Source organism: Nyctereutes procyonoides, unplaced genomic scaffold (assembly GCF_905146905.1).
Source record: "Nyctereutes procyonoides isolate TBG_1078 unplaced genomic scaffold, NYPRO_anot_genome, whole genome shotgun sequence".
NCBI classification, from domain to species: Eukaryota; Metazoa; Chordata; class Mammalia; order Carnivora; family Canidae; genus Nyctereutes; species Nyctereutes procyonoides.
This window is the reverse complement of record NW_026575132.1, coordinates 540,917-558,874: the sequence shown is the minus strand read 5'-3', so window position 1 is coordinate 558,874 and position 17,958 is coordinate 540,917. Positions and strand designations below refer to the sequence as shown.

General features: G+C 37.9%; 2 protein-coding genes across 4 annotated transcripts in view; one reads left to right on the top strand and one right to left on the bottom strand.

The window, feature by feature from the left end:
- Nucleotides 1-17,958, bottom strand: part of PMS1 (PMS1 homolog 1, mismatch repair system component) — a 109,047-nt gene that overhangs the window by 89,822 nt on the left and 1,267 nt on the right. The gene's annotated exons all lie outside the window — the stretch shown is intronic.
- ORMDL1 (ORMDL sphingolipid biosynthesis regulator 1) lies at nt 47-13,018 on the top strand. 2 transcript variants are annotated; one of them, XM_055345347.1, is made up of 4 exons: nt 47-171; nt 1,822-2,002; nt 6,045-6,196; nt 9,923-13,018. In XM_055345347.1, exons 2-4 carry the CDS (start codon nt 1,829-1,831, stop codon nt 10,056-10,058), a joined length of 462 nt encoding a protein of 153 aa, XP_055201322.1. In that variant the 5' UTR covers nt 47-171; nt 1,822-1,828; the 3' UTR covers nt 10,059-13,018. The 2 variants fall into 2 exon arrangements, 1 of the variants encoding a protein (XP_055201322.1); XR_008666998.1 differs by lacking the exon at nt 47-171 and adding an exon at nt 7,824-7,949 and having other exon boundaries at nt 9,923-10,033.

Genomic DNA, 17,958 nt, shown 5'->3' with positions numbered 1-17,958 from the left:
CCCGCCCCCGGCACGCGGCGCTTAGTCCCACCCCTCGCCGGGGAACGTGCGCCGCGCGCGGCCCGCAGCCAATGCCCGGGCGGCGCGCTGGGCCCGCCGCGCTTCCGCCAGCCGCTGGGCCTCGGGGGACGCCGCCGCCGCGGGGCTGCTCCGGTGCCGGCCGGCCTCCGGGTGAGTGGGCCGGGCGCGCGTGGGGGCGGCTGGGGGAAGCGGCGGGCCCCGGGGGCCTCGGAGCCGCACCGCCAGGCCTCCAGCTCGGAGGGAAGAGTTGGAGTCTCGAAGCCGGGCAGCTTTCTCAGCAGCCGGCGAGGAGCCGGAGAAGCGTCGGGCCGCGGCAGCTCCGGGGGAAGAGGCTTGCGCGTTGGCGTCAGCGGCCGTGACCGCCGGACGCCGTGGCGCGCGTTCGATCCCGGGCGGCCTGGGGCACTCACTCCGGAAACACTCTTTGGACGCGGTTACGAGAAACTCTTTTAATGCTGCGTCTCCGGGTCGAAGGGATGCGCGTATTCCCAGGGGAGACCGTGCGCGTCCCACACGTGCCCTGGCTGCCCCCGGCCTCGCCGCCGGCTTCTCCGGGATGACCGGTGTTCCCTGGTCACTGGCACTTTGTTCGAGGGCCTCTTAGAACCGAGGAAACGCCAGCATTGCGGCGGGAACGGATACCCGTTCTGGCGGTGGTGTCGTCTGAATCCCATTAACGGGAACAGTTAGGGGGAAAAAAACCAAAGTTTTAGGGGAGTTGACGGGTTAAAGGAAGAAAGGCTGTTTTAACCTTATCGTGTCACGAGATTGAGAAACAAACCGTATCCCTTGACCACGTAGATGTCCCTCCCATGTTCCCCCCAGGCTCGGTTATTTAAAAAGCAGTGATTTGAACCCAGCCACTGTTGGGAGACGTGACATTGGGTGGCAGAGGCTGGCCATTCACAGTTCACTGGCTGGGTCCACTTTGCCTTTTTTGTCTTTAATTCAAGTATACTTAACAAACATATTAATATCAGGTGTGCAATACGAGGATTCAGCAATTCCATACATTTCTCCGTGCGTCAGGATAACAGTATTAATCCCCGTTATTGATTTCACCCATCCCCTCCACCAGCCTCCCCTCTGGCAACCATCACCAGTTTGTTCTCTGTACGTAAGAGTGTATTTTCATGTCTTTTTTTTCTTCATTTTGCTTCTTAAATTCCACACATTAGTGGAACCATATGGTATTTGTTTTTCTGATATAACAATGTTCTGTCTAGGTCCATTTTGTTGCAGATGACAAGATTTCATTCTTTTTTATGGCTAAGTAATATTCTGTTCCACATATGTATACACACCTCCCCCCACACACACACCTTTATCCGTTCATCTGTGGGTGGACACTTGGGTTGCTTCTCTATCTGGGCTGTTGTAAATAATGCTGCATCTTTGCTTTTTTTAAAAAATATAGATTAGTTTATTCTGTTAGTACGTTTAGCTCCTCAGCTTTCACTTTGGTTTCATGATAGAAGAAAATGTAGGTTTTCTCTTTGAGTTTTCCTGTCCCTGATTCATGTAAAACTTAACATGGTAGAACACAAGCTTTAAGAAAGGGATTTTAATTTATTTTTTCAATAAGAACCATAAAAATAAGTCTTGTCCCTCTTACCATGAAGTCAGATGTTAAGGATTATTTATTACCTTCATCAGCATCTGCAAATAGCGTATTTTGGTGAGTGTGTTCTATTTCAGAACAACTAGAGAATGATCCTAGTAGCACTTGCTTTGTCAGAATAAAGAGTCTTTAGGTTCCCAGTTCTATCATTGTTGATTCACTTCCTTTCTTTCCTACAGAGCAAACATGAATGTTGGAGTTGCTCACAGCGAGGTGAATCCAAATACCCGTGTAATGAACAGCCGGGGTATGTGGCTGACATACGGGTTAGGAGTTGGCTTGCTTCATATTGTCCTACTCAGTATTCCCTTCTTCAGTGTTCCTGTTGCTTGGACCTTAACGAATGTTATACATAATCTGGTAAGAATTTCATTTTATACTAAGCACTTACAAAGTTTAGTGCCTGTTAGGGACTCAGGGAGGAAGAAATAGGGAGTTACTGTTTAATGGGTACAGTTTAGGTTTGCAAGAGGAAAAGAGTTCTAGAAATGGATGGTGGTGACAGTTGTGTGACAATGTGAATGTACTTAAGACCACTGAACTGTACACCAAAAAAATGATTAAGGTGGTGCATTTTATGTTACATATATTGAAACAATTTTTAAAAGGTTACAGCTTGGGATCCCTGGGTGGCGCAGCGGTTTGGCGCCTGCCTTTGGCCCAGGGCGCGATCCTGGAGACCCGGGATCGAATCCCACGTCAGGCTCCTGGTGCATGGAGCCTGCTTCTCCCTCTGCCTGTGTCTCTGCCTCTCTCTCTCTCTGTATGACTATCGTAAATAAATAAAAAAAAAAAAAAATTAAAAAAAAAAAATAAAAGGTTACAGCTTTACGTTGTAAAGAAAAACATGTGACTTAGTTTAACAGTTTTATTATATAGATATAATCCATAGTTTATGTAATATAAAATTTGCTGACATAGTACAGTTCAGTGATTTTTAAATTATGTGACAATTTTGAAGACTTCTAATCTGGGAGATGATTATTTTTTTTTGCTATTAATACTTCATATTTAAACATTGGGCCTTTTTTCCTAAATAACACTTTTTTTTTCTTCCTTTTGGCTTTATGGAATCTAGAAAATAGTAGGTCATTTTAGCAAAAATTACAAGATAATAATTCAAGCTACTATTATATATTGATTAACCAGAATGCTTCAGAAATAATTATGGGTTTTGATTAATAACCATCTTTGATTTCAATCCTTGTTTAAACAACTTCAGTCCTTTCTAAATTGTATAAGTATGCTTTCTTTCTTCAGTATAGAAATTTTGAGCTTAATCATATCTTGTGTGATTGAGGATCTTATGGTGCCTTAGCTTTTTCATGTTGCCTGTGGTTCTTTTGTATTATAGGATGGCTCTACAAAGTATCAGAGGTTCAGTTGATTCTACTAACCATGTTATGCAGCCTTGAAAATTGTCTATTTAAAAAAAAAAACCGTTGATAGTGACCTTTCTTAAAAGTCAATGACAGCAGAACAAAGGGTGAGAAATCCATTAGTTGATTTTTAATTGAATTCAGATTAATTACATATTTGCTGAAAGATATCCAAAAAATGAAGAACTTGGAACAATAAGACAGGAAAGTGCAGGGGAAATAGGTTTTTTCTTCTTTAATTAATACTATTTATTTTCTATCTTGTGAAGATTATTTGAATTTGGAGGAGGACAAGGATAATGTGGTGGTAAAAATATATGAATGTCCATTTAGTCCATTCTATGCAGTGGACTTTGATAGGGCTATTTTTAAGTAGTAACTTCTCTGAAATATTTGACAAAAATTATATCCCTTTTACTAGAATCTCCTTTGGCTTTCATGGGATCACTTTTTTTTTTTTCCTGATTTTTCCTTTTCTGTTTCTTGCACATTCTTCCTTTTGTTTTCCTCTCCTAGATGCTGCTGTCCCCAAGGCTCTTTTCTTCATCTCTTTTTATGCTGTATGTTCTATTAAGATTACTTCATCTGTCCATATTTGCAGTTTCTATCTGTAGGATGATGATGCTCACATTAATATTGCCAGATTACCGTGCACCTTAAGCCAAGCAATTATAAATTGAACTCATTCCTGATCTGTCCCTTACCACTCAAAACCTGTTCCTCTGACTTTGTTCCTGATCTAATCTAAAGGCACCACTGTCTGCCCAATATGTCACACCAGATAGCTGAATGTGAAAAGTGAAGCAATTCATATAATGAATTATCCAAACTGATACTGTTTTGAGAGTAAAAGGGAGCTTAAATAATAACTAAGGAAATAGGTGTAAATCAGGACCATTCATGCTATCTAGGATACATGGTCACTCTACTCTTAGATTAACTCCTTTTCCTCTGTATTCCATATCCATTTAGTCAAAGCCCTGCTTTACTGTCTCTCAACTTGATCCCCACTGGCATTGCTATAATTTGTACCCTTATTTTTTTCTCAGGTGGATTATTCCAGTAGATCAAATGGTTTCCTTGATGTTCCTCTACTGTTCTCCATTCCAACTTGACATAGAATTATTTTCAAAGTGCATATATACTCAAATCATGCTCTAAGTTCTTCTTTGATTCTCTATTACGTTCATAGTAAAATAACAAGTTCCTTACGTGGCATATAAGACCAGTTGATAACAGTACGGAGGCAAGAAAAGGACTCAATCTTACCTCAGTGTATCTCTAAACATGAGTATTGTTCTAACAATAATGAAAATTATCTTGCCCTCATCTTTTTGCTGTGGCTTAAACTCTTTATCCACTCTTTTAATACTTTCCCTCCATCCTCTCCTGCAGGCTGATTTCTCCTCATCCAGGAAAACTCAAATATCTCGTTTTCTAGGAGGCTCTAGAACTCCCAAGCTATATTCTTTTATCATGTATTTATCATAGTTGTATAATTGAGAATTTCTTTTTTATTTTCATGTCTTTGAAGATCTATATAAATGTTTGTTGGATTAGTCTGTATTGTTACATAATTTTCCCTTCTCCAATGGCAGATGTATTTTTTTTTTTTAGATATATTAAATGTACTTTAGAGTCACCCTCTCCTCTTGCCCAGATGTTTTCAAGTTGGTTGAGATTTTGAAGCACAGTATATGGCCATGAGGAAAGCATAGGTAATTGACAACATGTTGGGAAGCAAACTTCTGACTTACCAGTCCACCACACTAAAAACCTAACTACCAGCCATTGATGTAGCAATTAACGTGACTCCAAACTTAAGTTCCTTTTGAAGATAGACTACATTAAACCAATTAAAAATGTGAAATACATACTAAACACTTTTAAATGGGAGAAAACAGACCTAGTTGTTATCCCTGGTTAGAAAAAATACTGTCTTTGCCTTTCTGAACCATACAGTAGAAATCTGTAGTGATTGTTTTTATTCATTTTTACAGTGCTATACTTCACATTTAGAGGTATTAATATGGGCAGCTCCCGTGGCGCAGCGGTTTAGCGCCGCCTGCAGCCTGAGGTGTGATCCTGGAGACCTGGGATCGAGTCCCACGTCAGGCTCCCTGCATGGAGCCTGCTTCTCCCTCTGCCTGTGTCTCTGCCTCTCCCTCTTTCTCTGTGTCTCTATGAATAAGTAAATAAAAAATCTTAAAAAAAAATAGAGGTATTAATATTTCATGAAATTTTTATGCTGGCTTTTAACATGAATGAGAATTTTCTTCAGTTTGAGCCAGTAAATATTAACAACCAACCATGAGCTACATATTTTTTCCCCAATTCTTTTGATTGGGATATAAATCCTCCATCTCTAAATTCTATAGAAAACCTATTAAACATAATGGGATAGAAGATACATGGTAGATAAGATTTTATTCTGTTTAACTGAAAAGGATATCTGGTACTCTGAATATTCTAAACACTGGTGATACATGTAGTTTGAAGGAAATAGTGAGAGGTGGTTTTTCTCTTTAATGATTCTAATGTGTGGATTAGAGTAGAAATTAACTTTTTTGGATCACACATACTCCTCATAATTTAAAAGTATTCCATTTCTGTTTTATTGTCTCCTGTAAAGCCCACGTGAAAATGGTTTCCTTATGCTTACAGAATAAACATTCCTTAGCTTACTGTCATCTTGGCTTAATGTTTAATACTTGCTGTGTACCAACCCTTGTTCCTGAGGTATTCAGGCTAATGAGAGAACAAACATGTAAACAACCCTAACAAAATATTGTGCTATAAATGAAAATATTTTAAATTAAATTCTATATAAGCCCATAGGCTACTACTAACCTTCAAGAATGAATTAGTTGACAAGGTAGCATCACGGCTTTTGCCTCAGCAACAAAAAACCTTTCCCTCTTTATTGGTTGAATACTCTGATTGTACCTTTGATGGCAGTTTTTGCCCTACATTCTGGTTGTTTATGTTAATATTGAATATATGTCCCCTTGTTTGCTTTCCAGGGGATGTATGTATTTTTGCATGCAGTAAAAGGAACACCTTTTGAAACTCCTGACCAGGGTAAAGCAAGGCTTCTAACTCACTGGGAACAACTGGACTATGGAGTACAGTTTACATCTTCACGGAAGTTTTTCACAATTTCTCCAATAATTCTGTAAGTGATGGAAATCTTAGGTATGAAGAAGATTGGATAAGAGGAAGCTGTCCTTTTATTATGTTGAATTTCAATTTGAAACAGTATTTGTTGAAACTTCTACCAATAAATAGCTACCTTAGAGCATAAAATACAGGCAAAATCTTTGACAGGCTGGTAATAAACCATTTTTTACTTCAGTCAATAATATATGGAGACAGTATTATGTGCCCATCAGTATGTTTAAACATTCTAGGATATACAGGTCAAAATGTATTCTAGTTCATATTTTTGAGTTGCTTACAAGAAACTTCTACACATAATCTTATTTTGTCTTATGTTCAGATTAATCTCCCTAAACAAGGATTTGGATAATTTCAGATGAATTTCATTGACCCACACCTCCCCCACCCCACTTTAGATGTTCAAACTCCTTGGGAGAGATTGCTGTATAGTTTATAAACAACAAAAGTTAGGTTTTCATTGTAGAACAGACCTGGGATGAATCCTGTGTTTATCACCCAGCTTGCTTAGTTTGCTCATAAATGAAATTCTAGCTAATAGTACATAGCTCAATATGATGTCATAAGAAATAAATTAGATAATATCTATCTTTAAAGCATCTAACCTTATATTACCTCCTATTATTTTATATTCAGGGCCCTCCACAAAATGGTTCCTACCTTTATGTGAATATTTTACTGCCACCCAACTCCCACTTGGTCTAGGTCTTCTAAGCAGCACTTCTTGATACTTATGTGTAGTCCTATTTTTATGCCTTTGTTCAAATCATTTCTCCCACCTGAAATACCTTTTCCTTTCTTAATTTATCCTTCTTTTACTCTTTTTTCAAGATTTAAGTCCTACTTCCTCAATGAGGTCTTTTCCTTAGCACCCAACCTTAAGTAATAATGCTGTTTTGAACATCATTAATATTATTACATATCTGTTATTTATGCCACTTTGTATTATCTCCGGTTTTGTAAATGGTTTGTTTCTGCAAAAAATTTATAAGTACATAGATTGCTTTGAATTCCACACTCAGTATAGTTGCATACATATAGCAGATGTCTTAAATACATCTTAATCAAACACTGTGTACCACGTAGCTTATATGTAGTAACACATCCATGATAAAATCAGTGCAGTCTGGAGTAACTGGAAAGAATTCTTGGAGGCATTAGGATTCCTTAAACTGGGTAAGGAAGGGCAGATTTTAGACAGATGTGCAGAGAAAGGGAGGCATATTCAAATGAAAAGAATAAATTGATAAAGTGGTAGGTTTCTTTTTTCTTATATTGATAGCACTTTGAGGAAATTTTTAAAATTTTTGTTTCAGCCCTATATAAAATTAACATCAAAAGCTAAATGATTTGTATGATCTAGCAAAGATAAATGCAGTAACAGTAATAATAGTTATTTAAACAGCCCTACATTTGGATTTTAGCTCTACTGCTTTGTAGCTGTGTGACTTTTGGCCATTTCTTTGAAAGCCTTGGTTTCCTCATCTATAAAATATTGAGGATTGCATTATAATTAATGTAAAAAACCTGACATCCTGAATTTTTAATAAGAGCTATCACAAAATAGTCAACTAAGATGTACCTGTGTACATCCATATTTCTAAAAATATATTTTTGACCCACAGGTATGATTTCAAATTTCTGTGATTAAATTCCTTATATAACTGAAGAGACAACATTAAAGCCATCTATATAGCATTGATACTTTTCAGAGTGCTTTCACATTTTCTTATTTGATCATCATTTGTCAGGTAGGTGGGGCATGCAGTGTTATCCCAGATTTTTAGATAAAGAAACAGGCTCAGATGCATTACCTTGTTCAGGATCTTGCAGCTAGTTAAGAGTCCAGAGCCCAGATGAAACCCTAAACTTCTAGCTTCTAATACAGGTCTCTTTCTAGTATACTTTCTGGCAAATAAATGCCATTACACAATTCCTGCTTTGGTTTTGCATCCCCTTGGAGGGTTGTGTAGGTTTTTGTGTAAGAACCAAGTAATTTTCATATAATTTACACATACAGTTAATTTTCATTAAAAGAATAAAGGGGGACATATGCTACAGTATGATGAGAGGCGATTCCAAAAAGATAGACTATTTCCAACATATGAGGTTACAGATTAAGCCCATAATGATTATGGGAAATCAAATGAACTTACTAAATGCAAGTGGTATCAGTGAAGGAAGTGTAAAAACAGTTGCCAAGGATACGAAAGCTAGAAGAAAGGGTTTAGACTAAAGATTGAAGAATATGGTTTATTCTCAAGAAGTATTCTCTGGTTATAGTTGCAAAATTGGTGGAAAATTAAAGAATTTCTCAATTTGGATGGTTCTGAAAATCATGTATAGAGCTCTCTGTGATGTTTTTAGCCATACCTAAAAATAGCTGTTCTTTTCTAACCATAATACACAAGACGTTTTTCTCCCCTTCCTAGAACTTACTGACAGTACTTAGAGGAAGTACTGTACTAATTAGACAAATACCCATATGCAGACTAACTTCTTAGTTATGATCCAGTGAAGTATGATGTTTTAGTCTTTACATCCTATTGATAATAGGATACTCTCAGTGGCCAGATGATGTGTCCACACTTTGATGTACCCTTGGGTAAAACTAGACCTTCTGACTTGATTTATGGTCCTAGAGGTAGCCTAGGTTTGTTAAAACAAATTCTCAGATGTTGAATATCTTGGAATGTGTACATACATTCAGTTACAGCAAGCAGCTAGAATTTTACCAGTGTCTTTTTCCAGTTGAACTGGTTATCGACTTGTTCAGCTACAGTATGGAAATGAGAATATCAAAAGGGCAATCAACTATTTATTTTCTTTCAAAGATACTGAGTTGTACTAATGTACTAACACCCCATTTTTCACAACTTTATAGCCATAGCTTCTAACCTTTTAGTGAAAACCCTTTGAAAATATGATAGATGTTTTGGACCTGGAACTTCTCTTCAGAAACATACACACAAATACAACTATACCTGAAATTTCAGAAAATGTCTGAACCCTAATTTGGAAGACCTCTGCTTTAAAGGTTGCTAAGTGCAAACGTATTCTTTTTTTTTTTTTTTTTTTTTTTGAGATTTATTTATTTGAGAGAGAGTGCATGAGCAGGAGGGGCAGAGGAAGAGGGAGAGAGAATCCCAAGCTGACTCCATGCTATGAGATCATGACCTGGTCCAAGAGTTGGAGGCTCAACTGACTGCACCACCCAGGCGCCCCACAAGCACATTATTTTAAATGCATTCAACATAGTTGCAGAAATGCAAAATGTGCATATATGCCTCCACTACTATTTTTAAATAATAGTAAAAGGGACTGTAAGGAAAAGGAGGGGAACTGAGTGGGGAAAAAGTAGAGAGGGAGACAAACCATGAAAGACTCCTAACTCTGGGAAACAAACAAAGGGTTGCAAAGGGGAGGTGGGCCGGGGGTTGGGGTGACTGGGTGACGGCCACTGAGAAGGGCACTTGATGGGATGAACACTGGGTGTTATACTGTATGTTGGTAAATTGAACTTCAGTAAAAACAAATGAAAAAAAAATTTTTTAATCCCAAATTAATTCAGGCCCCAAACTGTAAAACTGTTTTAGTGCTCAGAAGTGATTCTGCTTTTAGGTATTTATGTTTCAGTGACCTTTGTTTTACCTTTATTTTTTTTTTTTTTTTTTACAGATTTTACACGTTATATGTTTTATATTTTTAATTTTTATTTCTACAGATATTTTCTGGCAAGTTTCTATACGAAGTATGATCCAACTCACTTCATCCTAAACACGGCTTCCCTCCTGAGTGTGCTGATTCCTAAAATGCCACAGCTACATGGTGTTCGGATCTTTGGAATTAACAAGTATTGAAGTGTTTTGAAATGGAACAAAAATTTTTATAGCTACTCAGTTTTCTATAAGGAGTGGTTAGTAAACTGCACTGTTTCTGTGAAAATGTGAAATGAGAAGTATTTACATTGGAGGGCCAGTTGCTGGTTCTTCATAGGCTGTTTTGAAGTGCAGATATTTACTAGAAGATGCCTCTGTTTAATGCATGTGGTATCTTTCTGAAGAGAGGCTTTATAGGCAGGCTGGGCAGGCCCAGCTTATAAGTTAAATGGCTGTGAAGTGAGGGTATAGTAGATAAATCCAAGGAAATAAGAGATTTATAAGACACTAAGACCAGCTTAGCTTATAACGAGGGGGCATTATGTTAGGAAAAGAAAATTTCCAATCACTCAGTTTAAGCAGATATGCGTGTAAACCAGAATCATCTCTTTATAAGTTTATTGTAATTTTTATTACCATATGTATTCCTTTTGTGTCATATAAGAGGATATTTCCCTCTTGTTTTATACAGGCCAATCCCTACTTTATGATTGTACTTTTTTGCTTTTGCTGGTTCAACATTGTATTGATGGATGAGGTCATTTTACATTTATTTAATTACTGGGTTCATGAGGCCCTACCTTCATGACTGGTGATAGAAGACAGCCAGGCATCTTACAAATAGCCTCTGAGTCAGCCTTCTAATTTTGGAACAGAATGGGTTTTGCTGCCTTTCCAGACACAAGGCTGCTAAACCAATTAAAAAAATAATTTATTTCACAGTTAAGATATATGGTAATTTAAAGGTGTCTGTTTATTTGATTGTTCTGTCTAATTGTTAAAGTCTGCTGCTGTCTAGAAAAAGAAACATAAAATGGAGAACTATACGGCCAACCTGTAGTCTAGCAGAAACTGCTTTTCTAGCAGTAATACCAAAGTAAATAATGGAGTCTTCTCTAGCAGATCTGCAGTATAAGAAAACATGGTCTTTTCTTAGACGCCCTGCTCTCAATACCCATATTTTGCCCATAAATGTTTTGCCTTTCATTACATGGGTCTTAGTCTTGGTGTAGATTAACCCAAGTGGTAACTGTTTCCAAAGCAGCAACCATATTGAATTCCTGTAACTTAGAGAATCTTCCTATGGTTGACATTAATTGCCATAAATAACTATATACTACTTTGAGAAGAAAACATGTCAAAAACAAAGTTCTGATATGGGATGAAACTGAAAAATCCAGTATTTGTAAGCCTGAGTGAAGAGAGTTACAGACCAACTGAAAAATTAATTTATTTCAATAAACTGACTTTCTAGGGGTATTGATCATTGTTTTGTATTTCCAAAGTATTGAGTTTAGAAATCAGTTATATAATAATGCTTTTATATGTTTGTCTTTTCCCTTGTATTTTTTAAACCAGTAATCTATACTTCAATAAAATTTTTCTTTCATGTAAGATTCTTGCAAATAATCTCCAAATTCACTCAGCAGTGTCATATTTATTTTTCAAGGCTTTTTTTTAAGCAACTGAATTTGTAAAATTAAGGTAGTTGAAAATATTCCTTTTTCCTTATATTAAAGGCTTAACATTTTTTGCACAGACTTCAGAGATGGAAGTTCTGTTAATACAGGCCTTTTTTCCCCACTTCCCACCCTTCAGTGTTTTAAAAATATTTATTCAATAGATGTTTGAGGGCTCACTCTGGTGTAGGTATGTTTTAGGTATTGTGGTTACAGTTCGTAAGCAAGACAAACCAAATCTTTTCCCATATAAGCTTACATTCAAATTGGAGAACAGGTTAAAAAAAAATGAATCAAAACATATTATTTCATGTAGTGATATAAATGTAGTGGAAAAAAAATTAAGCAGGTAAAAGGCAGGGGAGCCTACCTTAGGTCTTCTAATGTTCCTAAGGTGATTTTTGGACTAGAAAGGAGTAATAATAAGGAGGATAAGAATGGTAACAAATGAGGTCAGAGAAATAGGTAAGAGTCAGATCATATATAGGCCTCTGTTAGCCAAAGTAATAAGCAAATTTTCTTCTAAGCTAGACAAAGCCATTGGATAATTTTACATAGATGATTAGAGGGATCTGATTTTTTTTTTTAAGGTTACTGGTTAATGTTGAGAATAAAGTGTAAAGAAATAGGAAGGAGGAAGAATAATTGGGAAACTACTACAGGCAAGAGGTAGCTCAGACTAGGGGAATAGCTGATGGAGTGGTTGGGAAGTGATCAAATTTGGGATATGCTTTTTTGTTCTTAACACCTAGGTGAACTTCCCAATTTTCACAAGTTTGTAGTTTAATGTAAAAAAAACTTTTTTAAAAATAAAATCTATAATGACTATTACTTTGAACAAAACTAATTGCTATGCTATAATGGCTCCTATTTTCAAGTCAGGAAACAATGGCAGTTTCTAAATGTACAGGAGCTCAGGATTGCCACTAATTTTAGCATTCATTGGTGAATTTTCCCTGCAACCATTATGGAGTTCCATGGTGGTTTTCTTCTTCCTTATTCCTACATTTATTGGAATTCTGTATGGAAGATTTTTCCTTTTCCTTAAATCAATCATTTGTATATTTTGAACTTACACATACCTTATTCTTTGGTTTACAATTCATTATTGTCATTATTAGTCTTTCCAAGTGGTTCTCCAGATTTGGCCATTGGAAGTCAAAGTTCCCAGTGGTAATTTCCAAATTGGTTTCTGTATCTTTTTGATCTGCCTCCCCTTTTTGTTAAACATAGAACTATATGTTTTAGGTTTATGGCACTATGGTCTACTAAACTATAAAGATCCTAAGGGGCATAACAAGATGTCCTTAACTATAATACCTGTATGAATTAGCCTTATGGAGTTATATGATGCTAACAGTTGGAAAAGACGTTAGAGGCTATGTAATTTCAACTCCTTACCTTACCTTGAATTTTTATTAACCATCACACCTCCATTCAGTTCTGTGTTAGTGCTAATAAAGGAAGACTTATAAGGCTGCATTTTTGTAATGGAATTTATAACTTGTTTTACACTGAACCAAAATCTAATCCTCATTCTATATAACTCTTCAACTGTTCAACTTTTAAACTGTTATCAATGGCACTGAATAACCATTACCAGAGTCTTCACCATTTTCCATACGCTATGGTTTCAAATCTCTCCTACTAATTCCACTCTGAGTTGCAGTTTATTGTTATACAGCACTAGAGCTGACTACAAGAGGTGATGTCACTACAATGGTACCACTTCCCTTGTTCTGGATCCTTCTTTTTTTTTTTTTTTTAATATAGCCTAATATCTTAGCTATTCGGGCAGCTACATATCACTGATTCACCTTGCAATCACTAAAACCTCAACTCTTCAACATGTAGTGCCATTAAATGATGGCTTTCCCTCTATATACTTAATGGATTTATTAAACCAAGTTTAAGATTTCTTTTTCCTGTGGAACCTCATCTTATTAGATTTTAGCCTATTGATACATCTCATCTAGCTCAGGTTGAAACTTATTGTCATGCAATGTATTTCTCCTATATTACATCTTTTATTAATACGTCACCAGTAAATATGACCCCAAAATGCTCTCATGCTAATCTTGAAAAAGACAAATGCAGCAACCCAGTGTATACCAACGTAGTTTTGTAATGCTTCCAACAGGACAGATAAACAGAGTAATTTTCAAAACAATTACTATGGATATTACGTGTTGAGGTAGGAAATGTAAACAGGCTCAGTACTGGAAAGACAGGTCTAAAAATGATCTAAAAGGAAATTTGTAGTAGTAATGGGCAGGGAAGGAAGGTGGATAAGAGAATAGCAAAGATAAACTCTCCTTCATTTTGTCTAATGTCAAAAAGAACAGTTCTGAAATGCCTCAGGTTTTGAATTTACTCCCTAATTTCAGTTCCAGTTAAAAATGATTCAACCGGGGAGATCCCTGGGTGGCTCAGCAGTTTGGCACCTGCCTTTGGTCCAGGATGTGGTCCTGGGATCTGGGATTGAGTCCCGTGTCGGGCTCCCGGCTTGGAGCCTGCTTCTCCCTCTGCCTGTGTCTCTGCCTCCCTCCCTCTCTCTCTCTCTCTCTCTCTCTCTCATGAATAAATAAATAAAATCTTTATTAAAAAAATGATTCAACGGGTAGTTTTATATGGGGTTTAAAATTTTTCATTTTGCTTCAAATGAACACATGAAAATTGTAAACTCATTTAGAATACTGAATGTCTTAGGTATGCAGTACATAGAAGGCTTCAACTGTATAGGGCCACATTTCTCTTAAGTGTTGGGTTCACAGAATTTGATAGTATTCTTGACACTTTAATAATCTGAAATCTTTTCATAAAACAGTTTAGGAGAAATACATTTGGATTCTATGTTCAGCATTGTTAATTTATTACATTTTTTGACTCATTCAAGCCTTTGATAACTAATGATATGGAAATGACTTAACCTGTAGCACTAAAGTTCTATGTAATTCTAAGTTTAGCAGATAGGCCAAGTTTATCACTATGATTATTCACTTTAACTGAATAATTATATCAATAAAAATAAATTCTCAATTATAAGAACTATAGTAAAAAAACTGTATCAGGGGCAGCCCAGGTGGCTCAGCGGTTTAGCGCTGCCTTCAGCCAGGGGTGTGATCCTGGAGACCCGGGATCGAGTCCCAAGTCAGGCTCCCTGCATGGAGTCTGCTTCTCCCTCTGTCTGTGTCTCTGCCTCTCTCTGTCTTTAATGAATTATATATATATATATATATATATATATATATATATATATATATATATATATAATTAACACTGTAGAATGAACTCTTTTTAAAATATAAACTATGACAGGAGTTTAATAGTATGTAAAATTTCTGGCTTTCCAAATGTTATAAATTTCTATTGACATTTTTTGAAAACTGTCCAGATTTTGCAAAAAAAAACCTGTTGAGTGTATTATCAAGAAGATAAGCATTCATTATTCGTGTTATAATTTTTTAAATGGGAACAGAAAGGCCAGATGATATAACTGACATTGCTGAGAAAATACCAGTATATCACCTACTACAGAAAACCTGAAGCAGTGATTCTGTTTTGAAACATTTGTTCCTCCTATGGATTATCAAGTCATGTTTCTATCATGGTACTTAACAGTCATAGGGAGTATATGGAAGCAACAAAAAGATTCACCCCCTCCTTCCCCTGCCAAAAATACACATAGACCCCCACGCACTTGAAAAATAAGATCATCTGGGTAAGGCAATTTCTCAAAAAATTAAACAATTACCATATGATCCAGCTATTCCAATTCTGGGTATATACCCGAAAGAAGTGAAAGCAGGGATTTGAAAAGGTATTTGTGCGACCTATGTTTATAGGAGCATTACTCATAATAGTTAGAAGGTGGAAATAACTCAAGTGTCCATTGACAGATGAATGGATAAACAACATATATATAAACAATAGACTATTCCACTTGAAAAGAAATTGACACATGCTACCACACTGGATGAACCTTGACGTTAATGCTATGTGAAATAACCCAGTCACAAAAGGACAAGTAATTGTATTATCCCACTTATATGAGGTATCTAGAGTAGTCAGAGACCTAACGGTGGTTTCCAGGCGCTAGCAGGAAGGGGAAATAGAGAATTAGTGTTTAATGGGTACTGTTTCAACTGGGAAAAATGAAAAAGGTTTGTAGATGGATGATAAAGATGTTTACGCAACAATGTGAATATACTTAATGCTATGGAACTGTACACCTAAAAATGGTTAAAATGATAAATTTTGCATATATTTTACAACAGTAAAATAAATCCTTTGAAGGTAAATTTGTTAAATAAGCATAATGGCTCAGCAAGTAAAAAAAAAAAAAAAAAAGCAAAATATCTTCCAAGGATGAGACGTGACTGATTGTATTACCATTAATGAAAAGATTTCTAAAGAGATACTTGTCAGCAAAAAAAAACTCTTTAAAAAGGAGAAAGACAAATGACTAGCACAATCCAACCCATGAAGAATGTAAGACAGGGGACTCAAAAGAAATGCATCAGGCCTGAAATATTAACCATTAAGAGCCCCAAACTCATTTCTATTGCTTCCATTCCATATTTGTCAAATTCTGATTATAATTTGGATCTGGCTTTCACTATCATTTGCTCAATACAGAGAAGGTGAGGACAGCAAACTTAAGTAACCTACCTTTCATCATTACATTTTTTTTTTTTATAAATTAACACATCAGTGTATCATCTTCACAAAGCAGTTTCTGAGCAGACTGAGTGTGTAACAGCACCCAAGTCCAGTCACTTCCAGATCTGACAAACCAGTGTGAAGCCTAGAACATCAGGTGTTGAAACAGTAAGCACACCAAGCTCCTGCTAGGCTCCGGGTACTTCTGTGGCAAGGACACCACCCTCCCCAAGGGACTTCCTGCTCTGGGCGCACACTTTCCATAATGCTGCATCGTAATCACCTAGTGTTAGTCTCAGTTCCTTGAAGATAGAGAGTGGATCCTAACTTTTATCTCTAACAACAGATGAAGTTCATAAAGAATCCAATCAATAGGGATCCCTGGGTGGCACAGCGGTTTAGCTCCTGCCTTTGGCCCAGGGCGCGACCCTGGAGACCCGGGATCAAATCCCACGTTGGGCTCCCGGTGCATGGAGCCTGCTTCTCCCTCTGCCTATGTCTCTGCCTCTCTCTCTCTCTCTCTGACTATCATAAGTAAATAAATAAAATTTAAAAAAAAAGAATCCAATCAATATGTAATAAATGAAATATTAAATGAAAATAGAATCCAATTCAGTAAGATGTAATTAGGAAATGAGTGTTGCGGGATCCCTGGGTGGCGCAGTGGTTTGGCGCCTGCCTTTGGCCCAGGGCGCGATCCTGGAGACCAGGGATCGAATCCCACGTCGGGCTCCTGGTGCATGGGGCCTGCTTCTCCTTCTGCCTGTGTCTCTGCCTCTCTCTCTCTGTGTGACTATCATTAAAAAAAAAAAAAAAATTTCTTTAAAAAAAAAAAAAAAAAGAAATGAGTGTTGCAAAGATTCTTCAACATACAATTTTCCTCTGAAACTTAAAAATGAAGAATCAGGCAATAGCACAGACAAAATGGGCATATTTTGATTCTGGATTCCAGGGGAAGGTACAGTAGTCAGGCCGTATTTCTCGGGGACCGTCCAGGAGTGGCACTCACACCGCGGACGTGACCCGTGTGAAGGCCCAGTCAAGCCACGACATAAACGCCTCTCAACCAACAGTAAAGGGCACGGAAACCATCACTTGCCAAACCCGCGGTCCTGGTAGAGGCACCTATTCTTTCTGCTGCTCACGTGCCATCACCCTGAGGAAGGAGGAGCTCCTCCCTCCTGCGTCCTAGAGGTCAGGTTCCCGGTGTGCGGCGTTAGGGCCACAGCAGCCGAGCGCCCGGAGTCAGCCAGGAGTCCCGCGGCCCGTGATCCCTGAGGGCGTGGAGACGCACCTGCTGCGCGAAATTCAAACTAGGAAAATGCCACAGGCAGGAGGTTTTGTTTTGTTTTAATTCATGAGAGAGAGAGAGGCAGAGACACAGGCAGAGGGAGAAGCAGACTCCATGCAGGGAGCCCGACAGGGGACTCGATCCCGGAACGCCGGGGTCACGCCCCGGGGATCCCCCGGCGGGAGGTTTTACGGTCAGAATGGATTTCAGCAGTTAACAGAAAGGAACCTCTAATCATGCAGCCAAGATAACTACTTTTTCTTGACATTTGGGTCTTACTCTTTGTCTTCTGTGGGTCAGCCGCACGTCCTAGGGGAAAATAGGAGTTATTTTATCTTGTGGAAGTTGAGGAAACAAATTCCAAGAACTGTGTGGCCTGCAAATCCAGCTGTGTGGTCCAGCTGCCTCATCCGGGAGATGAGGGCAGCAGGCACCTGGTGGGGAGGCACCTGGCGGAGAGGGTGAGAGT

What these genes read in the sequence shown, in the direction of transcription:
- ORMDL1 (XM_055345347.1), top strand. Translation starts at nt 1,829, where the DNA reads ATGAATGTTGGAGTTGCTCACAGCGAGGTGAATCCAAATACCCGTGTA. An exon ending in CGAATGTTATACATAATCTG is followed by an intron (nt 2,003 to 6,044) that starts GTAAGAATTTCA and finishes TTTGCTTTCCAG; the next exon opens with GGGATGTATGTATTTTTGCA. An exon ending in ACAATTTCTCCAATAATTCT is followed by an intron (nt 6,197 to 9,922) that starts GTAAGTGATGGA and finishes TTATTTCTACAG; the next exon opens with ATATTTTCTGGCAAGTTTCT.